Source organism: Pristiophorus japonicus, chromosome 26 (genome assembly GCF_044704955.1).
Source record: "Pristiophorus japonicus isolate sPriJap1 chromosome 26, sPriJap1.hap1, whole genome shotgun sequence".
Classification (NCBI taxonomy): domain Eukaryota; kingdom Metazoa; phylum Chordata; class Chondrichthyes; family Pristiophoridae; genus Pristiophorus; species Pristiophorus japonicus.
The window spans coordinates 17,710,114-17,727,212 of record NC_092002.1 but is presented as its reverse complement, the minus strand read 5'-3'; the positions used below and the strand labels follow the sequence as shown (position 1 = coordinate 17,727,212).

The following is a 17,099-nucleotide window of genomic DNA, read 5'->3' as shown; positions in this document are numbered from 1 at the left end:
GTCTGAATTCCAAAATGAACCTTAACAACAACAACAACTTATATTTATATAGCACCTTTAATGTAGTGAAACGTCCCAAGGCGCTTCACAGAAGCATTATGTGCTAAAAATTTGTTGGAGGTGCCCTCTTTCAGATGAGGCCCCATCTGCCCTCTCAGGTGGATGTAGAATATTGCATCGCCAATGTTCCCTCTATTTTACAAATAGTTAGAAATTAACACAGGAGAGGTCGGTTTTAAGGAGCGTCTTGAAGGAGGAAAGAGAGGTAGAGAAGTGGAGAGGTTTAGGGAGGGAGTTCCAGAGCTTGGGGCCCAGGCATCTGAAGGCACGGCCACCGATAGTTGAGCGATTATGTTCAGAAGGGCAGAATTAGAGGAGCGCAGAAATCTCGGGGTTTGTGGGGCTGGAGGAGATTACAGAGATAGGGAGGGGCAAGGCCATGGAGGGATTTGAAAATAAGGAGGAAAAATAAGGATGAACGATGTCCTTCACTCAGCTATGGAACGGTTAGAACACTTAGACTCATCGCACTCTTCCAATTTGATGCTGAGAGGTTGTTTCCCCTGGCTGGAGAGTCTGCAACTAAAGGGCACATCTCAGGCTAAGGGGGGTGGCCATTTAAGAGTGAGATGGAGGAGAAATGCCTTCACTCAGAGGCATTGGGATTCTCTACCTCAAAGGGCTGTGGGTGCTGAGTCGTTGAGTATATTCAAGACTGAGATGGACAGATGTTTGGACTCTCGGGGAATCGAGGGATCGGGCGGGAAAGTGGAGTTGAGGTCGAAGATCAGCCGTGATCTTACTGAATGGCTCGAGGGGCCGAATGGCGTACTCCTGCTCCTAATTCTTATCTTATCTTTAAGACGCTCCTTAAAACCTACCTCATTGACCAAGCTATTGCTCACCTGTCCTAATATCTCCTTATGTGGCTTGGCGTCAAATTGTATTTTATAATTCTCTTTGGTGGACGTTTTACAAGGTTAGAAGCGCTATATAAACGCAATTTGTTGTTGTTGACAGTCGATTTAAATGCAATCGCAATTCTTTTATTTACAACAAATTTGGCGTTAGAGACATTATACGTTCTCTCCTGCAATGCTTCGGCCGGAGAGGGACACCTTAGCTGGTCACCAACACTAGTCTCTCTGCACACTATTATTTATTTTCTTCCAACACGTGCTGACGGTTTGGTTACAAGCAACGAAACTCACCTCCCCTTCCTCCCCCAGCCCTGCTTTGATTGTCTTTTGGAGAAATTTGCAGCAGCCCACTCAGAGACTGGAGAGGTTTTGACCCTCCTCCCTCTGCACTTCCTGAATGCACCCAACCAGTAACAACATGAAACTGGAGGGTGGGTAGGCGCCAGTCGTATCTCTGGTCCGAGCGTGTGGCTGTCTGTACTGGGTGAAGTGCTGGTGGGTAGATTTTGTTGTTGTTGCCCTGCCGCAAGGGTTAACGTGCGGTGGTGTTCGGGAAATGAATGCACATTATTCCGCCTTGATAGAAACAGCCATTCAAAGATTCCTGCTCCCTTGGTATCTGGAGCTGCGAGTGTAGGCGAGGGAGTTTCTATAGGCGTCTCTCTATTTCCGGGTGTGCTCACTGCTTGGAACTGCAACACCCCTTTCACCGAGCTGAGAGAGACCGAGACACACAGACAGAGAGAGAGAGAGAGCATCTGGGCAACATACAGGCACCGGGAGCCGGGGCAAAGAAGTCCAAAACATCAGGCAAAAGCCCCCCCCTCCCTCCACTTTCCCTCCCTCCCTCCTTTTTTCTCCATCTCACCAGCCCAGCCAGCCTTGTACTGGGGGAGGGCCAGCTCTTGCCTCGCTATTGTGGACCTGGAAAGATTGTGTGTGACTTCGAGCTGATGGAGGGGCGATTCAAAGCCTGTCTGGGACTTTCGCGTTGAATCGCCTCGGATGGGAAGCTGCTGGGTTTCCTGATTCTGACAGAAAGAGAGAAGGGAGAGAGAGAGAGAGAGAGACAGAGAGAAAGAGAGAAGGGGAGTAGTGTCCATCTGCCTGTTTGATGAAAGCCTTTTATTTTAGCTCTCTGACCTGATCAGAAAGGTGTGGAAAGGGAGGGGGTAATTATTTAGCTTTCCCCCTCTCCCCTCCACCACCACCCTCTCTCTTTCTCTCTCTCTCCCACCCTCTCTCTTTCCCTCTCTCCCACCCTCTCTCTCTCTCCCACCCTCTCTTTCTCTCTCTCCCACCCTCTCTCATTCCCTCTCTCCCACCCTCTCTCTCTCTCCCACTCTCTCTCCCACCCTCCCTCTCCCTCCCTCCTAGGGTTAGATCATCACTCATCTGGAAAGTGACAGCACCGTTGACGATGGACAGCCCAAGCGGGCAGAAGCTCAGAGATCTTGCTTCATTCACATCTCCATGCTTGCACTGACGGCCTCGAATCGCTTTAGCATATTTTGGGGGGGTGGGGGGGGATTTCTCTCTCTATATATATATATGTCTAAAAAAAAACCACACACACACACATATATATAAATAATCAAGAAAGGACATTTTTTTTGTGTTACAAAGAGAAATACCATCTTGCAATTTCTGGGAATTAAGGTTGTAATCATCACCGAAGATATTCATCCAGCAAAAAATACAGCGGCGGTGTGTCACATTAAAGGGTGCAAAAAAATCAAAGAATAGCTTAAACAGGCTGGCTCATGGCACAAAGGGTAGGTATGGGAGCGAGAGCTCGCTACCCCCGGGCCATCCTGATCGCCCCTGCCGCCCGCAGAGCCCCGCTCGCCGGCTTGAGGAGGCAGGAAGGCCCGCTGTGGTTGTGGTCTGCTCGCTGTTTCCATCTATCTCTGGACAGAAACAGATCCTCTTGCTTGTTTTTGGAGGAGAGGAGGGGGGGAATTGTTGAGACGGTCGGTGTTTGTGTTAATGCTGGTTTGGTTTTTGTTTTGTTTTTAAAAAATGTTTCACTCATGTGTGTGCTTGTGGTGAATGCGTGTTTTGTTTCTGCGGCTTGTGTTTCCGAGATTGCCCGGGATATTTTTTGAACCTTTTTTCATGTATCATTTTTTTTTAAAGTGATTCTGTTCCAGATTGCCAACACCGCACGGTTCCACAAAGCGAGACTCTAATTTGAGAAAGTGTGATTCTACTTAATTAAAATCCTTCCTCTTGTTGCTATTTTAGGACAAAAAAATTCACAGTCTAGCTTTTTAAATATATATATCTACATCCCAGCAATATAACTGCTCAGATCTGCTTTAACTCTGATCTGCGACTGTCTGGTGTTATATTTTACACCAAGTTGATGGTACTTTAGCTTAATAGCCTGTTTATGGTGATTTAAACCCCATGTTTAGGGTAATTGTTTGTTTGTTTTGGCAATGTGGAACTGTGTTTTGGGTCATTTTGGACCTGTTCAGGGGGAAATGAATATACGCGTGATTTTACAAAGTAGGTGTTTGAAAACAAACCGATGTTGGTTTTTTTTCCGGGGGGTTAGAGGGGTGTGGGGGAGGTTGTGAGCGGGTCGATATTTTGTCTGAGAGGCCACGGTGAGTTGAGTGTGAGATTTGGAGCTGTTGGGGGAATTTGCCAAGTACTAGGAATGCCCAAATCCTGGTTGGAGATGAGTAAAGTGGGTGATAATATTGTCTGTGGGCTTGTGGTGACTTGTGTATCCTCTATAGTGTGTGCGGTTTGGTGTTTTGAAGTGTGTGTGTGTGTTTATTGGATATGTTTTATTTCTGTATTTATGTCAGACTTTCAGTATATATTTGTTTTTCTAGTACAGGGTCTAGGTGGGATTTATAATCATGATGAGTGCATGGGTGTGTGTGTTTTTTGGGGACAGGATTTAAAATAGTTTTAAAATGAATCTGAAATCTGCTGTGCCTGAATTTCTTTATTAATACAAGTATTTACCCTGCCCTCTCCTTTACTTACAGTACGATGAATTGTCCCACTATGGGATGGACGCGGTATCCATGTCCAGCTATGGAGACACACACGCTTCCCGGAATTTGGCTCACCATCTGAGTCACGGCCCCGGGATCCACCCACAGCACTACCCGCCCGGAGGAGCTCCTCACCGGGCGACGCTACCATCCAGCCTCGGTAACAGCATCAACGACACGCTCAAGAGAGAGAAGGATGCGATATACGGGTAAGCGACTGATAGAAGTTATCACAGAGAGAGAGAGAGAGAGAGACAAGTGTGGCTGGGTGGGGAAGAGGAAATAAAGAAGGGGGAGGGGAGGGGGGAGAGAGAAAGTAAAGTTTGGCAATAAAGTGCATTTAACAGAAAAGAAGGCGAACATTAAATGCAACAGAGACAGGAGAGTGGGGCTTAAATAAAGGAGTTGGGGCAGAAATAGCAGAACAAGGGAGAATTTGTTCAACTTCAATTGCAGAGTTAGAGCGAAGCGGTGGAGAGAATGAATGAACAAATATTTGTTTTTAAATTAGAGTGAGTGGTGGAGAAAGAGATAGAGAGGAGGGGAAGAATAGGAAATAAACCGGGCACGGATAAATCCCTCGCAGGCGAGAAATCCAGAAACCAATATCAAGCACAAAGCTTTAAGTTATTAAAAAAAATCCCTCTTTTTAAGTCCCAACAATGAAAGACTTAAAGTGGGAAAATATTCTCCTGTATGCGATGGGATGTTTTCTTCTGTGGAAGGAAGGTTTTTATTAAAAAAAAATTCGAGGATTGAAAATATTTAGATGCCCGAGAGTGATTTTTGGGGCCGTCAGATTGTGTCAGAGCTTCCATCCCTTCTGAAAACAAGGATCCCAATCTTATTCAGTAGTGTTTTGCCTCGAACCCGAAAAGTCTCTGAAATCGTACCCTGGAGTGGTGGGGTGATTGCGAAGAATATCCCCAATCCTATTCCAGAACTTTGGCAAATGATGGAAAGTCAGTTTTTAAAGCTTCTTCGGCTCTATGGGTCTCGCTCTTGTTGCAAATGTCTGCACATTTCCCACTAGCTAACTGTCTACATTTACTTTACAACATCGGCCACAAACAGGGGAAGGAACATCCCCTCCCACCCCTCCCCCCCTGTTTTGGGGAGCACCTGAATTTAGTTATTTTATTTTCCAATCCAAATGTCTGATTTGAGAATTAAGCTTTCTCCCACCGCTCTCTCTCTCTCCAGATTCGATTCTAAGAGTCTGGGGTGCTGGGAAGAATCTCCCCACCAACCCCCCGCCCCCGCCCCAGCCCGCTCGACAGGGAGTGGGAGTTGGGGGTTAGATATATTTTTAAAAGCACGCGATTCTTGTGGGGGGGGGGGGGAAACCCGACTCCCGGAGTCTGACCTCGCACAGACTGACAATGTTTTAACACTGTGAGTTGGAGAGGTCGAAGATTCATGATAAATCCGTGCTGGTGTCTTTACTCCAGCTGTGAGCCTGTACAATTATTAAAATAAAACCATTGCACATTTCACACCAGGCTACAGATTCTATCTTGAGCTCACTGTTTGATTCCAGACTGTTTTTGTTTTGCTAGCTCGGTCACTTTTGTCAATTACTTCCAGGGGAAAGTAACCAACTCCCCTCCAAGTAAGATTTCGACCAGACAGTCACCATATATTTACTAACATATAGAGATAAGTGAACGATGTTGTCACGAGTTCAGCCAACGGGACTGCCTGTCTGTCGCAGGACTGTGAAGCAGAAATTGGCCGGAGATTCTTAACTCAAATCCCGAAGAAATCAGTCTTGTGAGGAGGTGGGGGAATAGGCTTGAGTGCTTGCAGGCAAATCAACTCCAGCCAGCACAATCTCACCAGAGCTGTTAGAAGTTCAGATCCCATTCCCCACCCCTCCCCACTCTATGAAACACACAGCTGAATCTCACCCCTCGGTTGAAGAGCCGAGGAGAAGGATGGAAGGTGGGACAAGTAGACGGGTCAGGGGGTCTTTTACTGAGCCGGGTTGGGGGAGTGAAGGGAAGCCGGGAAAAGAACTCCCATCTGTGGAGGTCACAAGCAACGCGCTGTAACAAGGGTACAGTCTCCCTGACCCAGCTCTGTTCAATTAAGGTTTGAACAGTAATACATTTAAACACGTTGATTTGTATTTGTGCCTGTCGCGGACTCCCAGTATAATAATTCTGTATTTTTACTCGTTTTTTGTTTAGCATTGTATTTCATCTTTGCCCCTGTGCATGGTCACATCTAATTTCAATAAGATTGTCGAAGACCCTCGAAAATTATTAACCCCCTCTCATTTCCCCCCTTCCCCTCCGTCTTTCAGATTTAAAAACATTATTCAGTACCCACCTCTGTAAATATCCTAATGTATGTGCGTGTGTGTGAATTGTGCAAAGATTTCTATAATTGGGCGCTCAGTAATTCTGCAGCCTTTGAAATACTGCACTGCAAGTTCTTCAGCCCTCCTGCAGTTTAAACAGCCGATGTTTTCGGGAGGGTTATGACTCCGGGTGCGGGAGCCTTGAGTTTTAGTCAATCGGTTCAGCGAAAAAATCCTTTTTAAAGGCAGACTCTTTTTTTTAACATTTTCTGCTAAATGTTAAGTCATCATCACAGCCTGGAGGGCGAGGGTTAAAGAGAACTATTTGTTAATCAGACAAAAATGTACTTAGCGCCCAGCTCTGTGACTTTAATGAGCTGATCTTTGTGACTATTCGGCCAATTCGGCCAATTGGCAGGTTTTATTTATTTTTTAGTAGGGCGGAGATAGCTATCATTTTAAGTTTCTTTTAAACACTAAGCGTTTTCCTGCGGTGTATACCGAGAGTGCTAACAGCGAAAGAGTTTTTGTTAAAGTATTTTTCTGTGCTCAAGAAACTAATACAATCAATCGGGTCGAGAAAACATTCCAGCAGCCCCTGATTCAAACGTAACTCGATATAAATGTGTTCACTGCAGGGTCTTTAATCTGCTGTAAAATGGAAATGTATTTCAAAATTCATGGGCTTCACTGTTCCCGTCCACTCTCAGCCCCACTGACTGCTAACCCCAAAGTTTGGGATGTTCTGTAGGATTAAGAAGAAGCGAAAATCTACCGGCATGTTCAATATTATATATGCACAAAGTATATAAACACACTTTATTTACACACACTATATATACACACTTACTATATACACTATTTATATATACTTTATATACACACTATATATAAACACATTTACTATATACATTTTATATATACACTATATATATATAAACACACTTAATATATACACGGTATATACTTGTACTGTATATACACACGTTATATATACACACGTTGTATATACTATATATAAACACACTTGCAATACACACTATATATATACTTATATACACTTTTTATACACACCGTATATAAATACACTTAATATATACACTGTAAATACTTGTATTGTATATACATACTTTATATACATTATACATATAAACACACTTAATACACACACTATATATACTTATGCTTTATATACACACTTTATTTATACACTATATATACTTTATATACACTTTATATATATACAGGAAAAACACTTTAGAAATACACTTTATATTCACACGATATATAAACACACTTAATATAAACGATGATGATAAATATATACACTATATATATTTATGCTTTATATATGCTTTTTATATATATATATTTATATTTTATATATACACTTTATATTCATACTATATGTATAACACGCTCTATAAACACTATATATAAACACACTATATATATTTATATTTTATATATTCACGTTATATACACACTACATATAACACGCTTTATAAATACACTATATATTTATACTTTAAGTATACACTTTATATACACATTATATATAACACTTTGTGCATTTATAACAACGTGTATGCGGTGACTATGTATATGTAATATATTTACCATAAGCACTTTGTAATTTGGCTATGTATTTACAGTCCATCTCACTGTGGATGTGTCCTGTGTTAATCGCGGTAGCTGCGAATGGCGTGTAGTGGGTTTATATATATAATTGTGTGTGTTTTATGCTTCACGCCATCTCCTGCTCCAGATTAAGGATGCTTGATAAATCAGTATTTTGGAGCCTTGCTCCACATTTAAGTGTGCCCACCCATTTTTATTCATATTATGAATGTACAAAATGTATATTAATTCTGTGCATATCTTCCTACAATCTATGTATAAACTATTATCCATCAGCAACCTGTTATCTATTAATTATCTACTATTTATGTCTCTATCCATTTCCAATTATAATATACTATAAGTAGCCGAATCACCTTATTTCTTACGAGTTTGGAGTCCCTTGATCCCTGATATATTTGTACAAATTGTAAGCATGTTGCTATGGACTCATATCTCGGTAGAAAGGGCAGCTTTAAGGAATAGTACGGGGAAAGTTCAGCGTTATTATTTTTTTCTGTGGGGGGGTTGATTGGGGTTGGGGTGGGAGATGAAGTTAGTTATTTTGAAAACGTGCGATTTTGATAATTCACGTATCTTTTTTTTCCCCCCCTTTCTCTCTCTCTCTCCTCCACACCCCTTGTACAGACACCCCTTGTTCCCTCTGCTCGCCCTGGTCTTCGAGAAATGCGAATTGGCTACATGTACTCCTCGGGATTGCGGGGTAGCGGGCGGCGATGTGTGTTCCTCCGACTCCTTCAACGAAGACATCGCAGTCTTTGCTAAACAGGTCTGGAGAGTGAGAGAGAGAGGGGTGTGGGGGGTGGGGGGGGGGGGGGAGGTGGAGAAATAAGACTGAAGTGTGTTGCATTGAGAGAGAGAGAGACGGGAGTGGGAATGGTTGCGAATGTGTGTAACAGTGGAAAGAGTGGGTTAAACATTCAGAGAAGTTCCAATGTATGTCACTTTGAGAGCTGGATGCAAAAATAGAACGTGCCTTTTTATGTCTGTGCCTGTGTGAGTGCGTGGATATAGAGCGAGCCACATTGAGTATGAGATCAGTGCATGAAATATATTCGAGGTCAGTGATTTCAGGCTTGAAATCAACCACAAATCGGTTTAAGTCAGTTGACCAGAGTATTGTAAACACGTAGGCAGATAAAATATGTTTCAAAAATCTCATCGACTAATAATCTAGTCGGGTCTGTAATTACACCGAGAGCGCTCGAGATAATCAATGAGGGTGTGAAATCTAATTTCAGACCCACTTGTATATTTCTCAATCAGAGATTAATTCAATAACAATCTGTGCTAATAAAAGCATCAATTTCAAATAAAAATCAGATTGAAATGGACTTAATTTCATATTACCCGGAATAGAGCAGGCTGGGCAGAGGGGAGGGAGAGATTGCATTTTCCCGAGCGGTTAAAAGTGACCGCCAGGTAAAGGGGAACTGGCCAGGGGAGGGTTGGGATGTCAGGATGATGGCCATGGCAATCGGAGGGAGCTGAGACCGGCGCCGCTCACACCCGGGAACCCCTCTATCCTGGGTCGGAGGCAGAGAGCAGAGGGGACCGGACAGGAGCAGAAGGCAGGTCCGCCGCGGGCACACACTCACACACTGTGGGGCAGGGAGAGTGGAGAGGGGGGCAGAGAGCCAGCGACTCCCGCATTGACTTCACCTTTAGTCCGGCTCCGGGTTACTTCTCTGTCTCACAGCCAGGCTTGAGTTAACTGCAATTATAATAAACTGGTTACTCTGGGTCATGGCAGTCTCTGAGCTCTGGCAAGAAGCTCCCGGTGATGTAGAAGGACAACATTATAGAGTGTGCGTGTGTGTGAGTGTGTGTAGGCTGTGTGTGTGTGTAGAATGTGAGTGTGTGCGTGAGTATGTCAGTGTGTGCACGCCGTGAGTGTGTGTGAGTGAGAGTGTAGACTGAGTGTGAATAAGTGTAAGTGAGTGTGTGTGTGAGTGTGTGAGAGAGTGTAGACTGAGTGTGTATGGATTGCGAGTACATGGATTATCTAGACCTGTTATTCCATGTTTATAGGAGTCTGGTGAAGTGATGTATACATGTAAATGTGTGACTGTGTATAGAGCTGTGTCAGTGTATATACTCGTGTGATTGAATGTGTGTGCGCGACTGTGTCTGTATTAACTGTGCCAGTGGGTATTTGTATGTTTAGGTCTTTCTGTTGATTCTATAAAAGTATGTGTTTGTAAATTTGTAATTGTGTCTGTGAGATATTGTGTAGATGTCAGAGGAACTGTGTGCACATGTGAGACTGCCCCTGTGTGTATCTGTCCGTGAGTGTGTACCTATAAGTGCGTGTTCCTGTGTGTGTATATGTCTGTGGGTGTGTGTGTGTCTGTTCCTGTGTGTGTATCTGTGTGTGTGTATCTGTCTGTGGGTATGTATGTGTCTGTTCCTGTGTGTGTATCTGTCCTTGGGTGTGTAACTATAAGTGCGTGTTCCTATGTGCGTATCTGTGTGTGGGTGTGTATATGTCAGTCCCTGTGTATGTATCTGTCTGTGTGTGTGTATGTCAGTGCCTGTGTGTGGGTGTATAACTATAAGTGTGTGTCCAGTGTGTGCGTGTGTGTGAGAGAGAGAGAGAGTGTGTAACTATAAGTGTCTGATATGTACTTTACTCGCCAACACAGAGTAAGGGTTGAAAATTCCATTTCCCCTCCGGTTACAAATTCCGGGTTTAAATATTGACTGAAATTAACTATTTCCAGTCTGGCGAGTTACTGAAATATTCTCCCACTCTTTTATCTTCTAGATCCGAACAGAAAAACCTCTATTTTCTTCCAACCCCGAGCTGGATAATTTGGTAATTAGAGTTTAAGTTATAAATTGTGCTGATTTTGAAGGGACTGTGTGAAAGGGAGCAGACAGAACACAGAGCGCCGCCTGCTTTTCGGTTCTGTCTCAATTGCCTGCCCGAGTAAAATTATTTCTAAAAGTCCACGATAGATATAAAACTGAAACTCACCATGTTTAATTGTATATTTAACAAAACAATGTTTGGGGGAGGATTTAAGTTCCATAAACCAGTTACTGTTGCAAGTTAAGTTTGTAATTAAACCCGAATGTAAGTTTTCCAGAAAGGGTCTCCTGGGTTGAATGCATTGTCTGCAGCCCAGTTCTCTGATGTTCCTCTCCGTCGCGGTCAGACCCTGGACAGCCCCTGGATTGGACCCCCCATTTACTAACCCCCTCTCTTTCTCCCCACAGATGATTCAGGCTATCCAGGTGTTGAGGTTTCATCTACTGGAGTTGGAGAAGGTAAGGGAATTTTATTGGAAAGTGGTGAGTGTGAGTGTATGTGAGTGAGTGTGTGTGTGAATATGTGTGTGAATGTGTGAGTGTGTGAATGTGTGTGTGTGTGTGAATGTGTATGTGAGGGTGTGTGTGAATGTGTGAGCGTGTGTGTGAATGTGAATGTGTCTGTGTGTGAATGTGTATGTAAGGGTGTGTGTGAATGTGTGTGAGTGTGAATTTATGTGTGTGTGAATGTGTGTGTGTGAATGTGTATGTGAGGGTGTGTGTGAATGTGAGTGTGTGTGTGTGTGAATGTGTGTGTGAAGGTGTGTGTGTGTGTGTGTGTGTGTGCGTGAATGTGTATATGAGGGTGTGAGTGTGAATGTGTGTGTGAAGGTGTGTGTGTGTGTGTGTGTGTGTGAATTTGTATGTGAGTGTGTGTGTGTGAGAGGGTGTGAGTGAATGTGTGAGTGTGTGTGTCTGTGTGTGTGTGTATGAGTGTGTGTGTGTGTTTGTGAATGGGTGTGTGTCAACGTGTGTGTGAGTGTGAGGGTGTGTGTGAGTGTGTGTGTGTGTTTGTGAGTGTGCCTGAATGTGTGAATGTGAGTGTGATTGTGAGTGTGTGTGTGTGTGTGTGTATATGTGTGAATGTGAGTGTGTGAGTTTGTGTGAGTGTCTGAATGTATGAATTTGAGAATGTGTGAGCATGAGTGTGTGCGCGTGTGTGTTTGTGAGGGTGTGAATGTTTGTGTGTGTGTGTGCGTGTGTGTGTATGTGCACGCTTGTGTATTTGTGAGTGTGAGTGAGTGCGTGAGTCTCTGTGAGTGCGTGTGGGGTGAGTGTGAGTGTCTGTGTGTGTGTGAGTGGGGTGAGTGTGAGTGTCTGTGTGTGTGAGTGGGGTGAGTGTGAGTATCTGTGAGTGCGTGAGTGGGGTGAGTGTGAGTGTCTGTGTGTGTGAGTGGGGTGAGTGTGAGTGTCTGTGTGTGTGTGAGTGGGGTGAGTGTGAGTGTCTGTGAGTGCGTGAGGGTGAGTGTGAGTGTCTGTGTGTGTGTGAGTGGGGTGAGTGTGAGTGTCTGTGTGTGTGTGAGTGGGGTGAGTGTGAGTGTCTGTGTGTGTGAGGGTGAGTGTGAGTGTCTGTGAGTGTGTGAGTGGGGTGAGTGTCTGTGTGTGTGTGAGTGGGGTGAGTGTGAGTGTGTGTGTGAGTGGGGTGAGTGTGAGTGTCTGTGTGTGTGTGAGTGGCGTGAGTGTGAGTCTCTGTGAGTGTGTGAGGGTGAGTATGAGTGTCTGTGTGTGTGAGTCTCTGTGAGTGTGTGAGGGTGAGTGTGAGTGTCTGTGTGTGTGTGAGGGTGAGTGTGAGTGTCTGTGTGTGTGTGTGTGTGTGAGGGTGAGTGTGAGTGTCTGTGTGTGTGTGAGTGGGGTGAGTGTGAGTGTCTGTGTGTGTGTGAGTGGGGTGAGTGTGAGTGTCTGTGTGTGTGTGAGGGTGAGTGTGAGTGTCTGTGTGTGTGTGAGTGGGGTGAGTGTGAGTGTCTGTGTGTGAGTGGGGTGACTGTGAGTGCCTGTGTGTGTGTGTGAGTGGGGTGAGTGTGAGTCTCTGTGAGTGTGTGAGGGTGAGTGTGAGTGTCTGTGTGTGAGTGAGGGTGAGTGTGAGTCTCTCTGTGAGTGTGAGTCTCTGTGAGTGTGTGAGGGTGAGTGTGAGTCTCTGTGAGTGTGTGTGTGAGGGTGAGTGTGAGTGTGTGTGAGTGTGTGAGGGTGAGTGTGAGTGTCTGTGTGTGTGAGGGTGAGTGTGAGTGTCTGTGTGTGTGAGTGGGGTGAGTGTGAGTGTCTGTGTGTGTGTGAGTGGGGTGAGTGTGAGTGTCTGTGAGTGTGTGAGGGTGAGTGTGAGTGTCTGTGTGTGTGTGAGGGTGAGTGATTGGGGAGTGGCAGTATCAGATTTTTCAGAAGTGGCTGGGTTGATATCCGAGACAAAAGCCAAGTGTTTTTACCCAGTCATTTGCTTCCCTAATCCTGCACTAATGCGATAATTAACTATTTAATTCCTGTGTCCCCGAGAGGCACCAATTGAATCTTGTGGCGTGTGAGGCAGAATACTGGAAACTTTGTATCTATTTTTTTCTCTTAATTTTTTTCCTTTCTCCTTCCTTCTTTACTTCTTCTTTCTTTGCTCTCTTATTTCCTTCCCTCTCTCTCTTTTCATATATATGAACTCCGTCCTCTCATTCTCTGCTTGTTTCTGACTGATACTGGAATCTCATTCATTCCCAGGTCTTTCAGTCTCCCTTTCTCTCTCTATCTTTGTCTTCTCACTTTCTTTTTTTCTCTCACTTTCCTGCCTCTATTCTTTTTTTACACCTAGTCTGAACAGACAGGGGTGAAACAAGATGATAAGGGTTTTTTTTTTGTTGATATGTTAAATAAATATCCCCCTGTTATATTACACATGCAATATTCAATAAATATTTACCCGATTAGCCAGAGCTGCCTGCTCACCATCAATCAGGGTGATTAGATGGGGATAGAGTGGATCTAGATCGATAAAGGGCATAGAACAGTGTCCACATTGTTTAAACCTCTGATCCTTCAGCACACTTGCTAAATATATATAATGTATATATGTGATTCAGTAATATTAATATTGTATAAATTATGTAAATATTACATGTGTATAGATAGAGTAATATTTATATAATCTATGCAATGTAAATATTATATGTATATATATATATTTTTAGTAATATTCATATCATATTTGCAATGTAAATATATTCAGGACATTTAGTAATATTTTTTGTCATATATGAGATGTAAGTATTATATCGGGGACATTTAGTAATGTTTACATCATATATTCAATGCAAATATTATATATCAGGCACTTAATAATATTTATATCATATTTGCAATGTAAATATTATATATACAGTAATTCTTCTGTAGTTATTTTTAATTTGTCGTGAAATGCACAGGGGTGCTGCAGGTCCATGGGAGTGAGTAAGTGGTGCTATTTGCCACGGGTGCCTGGGTTTTATGTAGCTGCACCTCAGCTATTTCTCTCCACGGAATCATTTCTGCTTGAAAAAAGGAAAAATTTTCAGCATCATAAATCTTAAATCAGATTATTAAATCGGCTTTGCCCCGATAGATTCCACCAGAATCTCCTCTCGCTCCAGAGGCCGTCATTCTGAATTCAAATTGGTAACAAAATATAAGGTTGGAAAATGGTTTAATACAAAGCAATTTGGCCCACACTGAGCTAGCTTCCACCTGAGCAAAGTTTTAATTTATATCGAATTAAAGAAGTTTCTGAGAGAAATTCTCTTGAAGCAAAAAGTTCATCTTGTTCGAACTGAACAGGCTTGAAGCTATTTTGAGAAGCATTTCTCTTTGTGATGGGGTTTAAATCAGGGGGCCGGGGGCTGCACTGGTGAGTGGGATTAAATGGGCCTTGTTCAGGATGGGAGGGGATCTCATAGAAAGTTATATTCTGACGGGACTGGACAGATTAGATGTGGGAAGAATGTTCCCGATGATGGGGAAGTGCAGAACCAGGGGACATAATCTAAGGATAAGGGGTAGGCCATTTAGGACTGAGATGAGGAGAAACTTCTTCACTCAGAGAGTTGTTAACTTGTGGACTTCTCTACCGCAGAGAGTTGTTGATGCCAGTTCATTGGATATATTCAAGAGGGGGTTAGATATGGCCCTTACGGCTAAAGGGATCAAGGGGTATGGAGAGAAAGCAGGAAAGGGGTACTGAGGGAATGATCAGCCATGATCTTATTGAATGGTGGTGCAGGCTCGAAGGGCCGAATGGCCTACTCCTGCACCAATTTCCATGTTTCTATGTTTCTAAGAGGGATGCTTTGCTGTTGAGTTATTTGCAAGTTCCATCAGATGGGTCGCGGAGCAAGCTTCAGTCTCTTTCACCATGGGAACGACGCGGGAGGTCGTCCATCATGGGAGTCCTTCTGTGAGGTCCTTTAAAATAACTCACTGGCTGGTTTCCTTAGCCTAAGAGGACCGAGGAAAGTCTGGAAACGTTTGGACTGGGCAGCGGTTAACGAACAGTGCATCTCACAGAGGTGTGTGATGGCAAACCACGTAGACAAGGCAAATCGTATCCAACCATGAGAGTGGGACAAGGGACAGAAGAGGAGAAAATTTTGGACTGATATCAGAACGATCTTTACATAAAGAATTATCAATTATTGAAATGGACTTTTGCATTGGGTGATGAAGGTTGAAAATGGGAATGGGTTAACGAACAATTGGATGAAGAAGTGTAAAGAAAGACTTGCATTTATATAGCGCCTTTCACAACCTCAGGACATCCCAAAGCGCTTTAATGCCAGTAAAGTTTTTTAATGCCAGTGAAGTTTTTTTTTGAAGTATAGTCACTGTTGTAATGTCGGAAACACGGCAGCCAATCTGCACACAGCAAGCTCCCACAAACAGCAATGAGATAAATAATCAGATATTCTGTTTTAATGATGTTAGTTTTCAGGATATTAAGGGGAATGGATAGGGTAGATAGAGAGAAAGTATTTCTGCTGGTTGGGGAGTCTAGGACTAGGGGATATAGTCTGAAAATTAGAGCCAGACATTTCAGAAGTGAAATTAGGAAACGATTCTATACACAAAGGGTGTTAGAAGTTTGGAACTCCTGCAAACGGAAATTGATGCTAGATCAATTGTTAATTTTAAATCGGAGATTGATAGCTTTTTGTTAACCAAATGTATTACGGGATATGGGGCAAAGGTGGGAGTATGCAGTTAGGCCCCATTAAATGGCGGAACAGGCTCGAGGGGCCGAATGGCCTCCTCCTGTTCCTATGTTTCTATGTTCCTAGTCGAGGGATAAATATTGTGAAGGACACTGGGAGAACTCCCCTGCTCTTCTATTGAGATGGTGCCGCGGGATCTTTTACATCCACCTGACAAGGCAGAAGGGGCCTCGGTTTAACGTCTCATCTGGAAGGCGGCACCTCCGACAGTGTGGCGCTCCCTCGGTACTGCACTAGGAGTGTTAGCCTGGATTATTTGCTCACGTGCCGTGGAGTGAGGCTTGAACCCATAAACCCCCTGACTCAGAGGCAAGAGTACTGCTGATGGAGCTTCATCTAGCAGCTGATGAGGGGGGTGGGGGTTGGGGGAGGGGGGCGGGGGTAACTAGAGGGCCTTTGTGTATGGCTGAGCCGATAGCCTTTCGGATCCAGCTTTCTGTTGCGATGTTCGATGGGAGGCTGGATGATCCAGTGCAGGAGTACAATCAATGCCTTGCTGTCATGCTTTGTAGGTCACTTGCTGTTCCCTCCAGCAGTCCTATGCTCTCTGTATAATCTATAGTGCATGTGCAGTATCCTGGGAGCTGACTATAGTTGAGCATTTTCAGACGTACAGCTTCCCTGCTACTTATCTCACGTACCCTCCTCTTCTTGAAAATGGGGTCCAGTGTCACATCAACAGCTTCAAGTGCCCCAGTCCATTGGTCAACCTGACGACCAGCTTCAGAGGCTTGTTTGACAGAGGCCAGGAGCACTCCTGCTACTTGAGTCTGACCTTGTCCTCACTTGGCCTCCAGACATGTCCGAGTCCAGTAGGGGGCAGTGGTGAGCCATTTGCTTGTGGTTTGCTCCCTCGTTCTCAGACACCGAGGCCGGTTGTGGCATCGCCACACCGCCGCCTCTGGCCCAGATCGGCAAACCCGGCGCAGGAATCGGGAACCGGATTCTGGATCTGCCCCCCTCTGTGATCATTCCCCCTCTGTACGGCTCAGTACCCCATCTGGCACCCCGCTGAGCCACGGGATGGGCGGAGGGAGAGAGGGAAATCCATGCACTGCACAATCAGTAACGTTCAAGAAAAAAAATGAAAAAAAAAGACTTGCATTTATATAGCGCCTTTCACGACCACCGGATGTCCCAAAGTGCTTTACAGCCAATGAAATACTTTTTGAAACATAGAAATTTA

General features: G+C 44.1%; 1 protein-coding gene across 5 annotated transcripts in view; it reads left to right on the top strand.

The window, feature by feature from the left end:
• The first annotated feature begins 1,325 nt into the window (after positions 1–1,325).
• The window catches only part of LOC139239226 (homeobox protein Meis1-like), a 271,442-nt gene continuing 255,668 nt past the window's right edge, over positions 1,326–17,099 (top strand). For 2 of the 5 annotated variants that reach the window (XM_070867910.1, XM_070867908.1), the window contains exons 1-5: positions 2,446–2,695; positions 3,929–4,146; positions 8,511–8,652; positions 10,651–10,701; positions 11,106–11,156. In XM_070867910.1, coding sequence (XP_070724011.1) covers positions 2,684–2,695; positions 3,929–4,146; positions 8,511–8,652; positions 10,651–10,701; positions 11,106–11,156 — 474 coding nt within the window. In that variant the 5' untranslated portion in view covers positions 2,446–2,683. Of the gene's footprint in view, positions 1,416–2,445; positions 2,696–3,928; positions 4,147–8,510; positions 8,653–10,650; positions 10,702–11,105; positions 11,157–17,099 lie in introns of those variants that run through there. The other 3 variants (XM_070867906.1, XM_070867907.1, XM_070867905.1) reach the window with 3 other exon arrangements.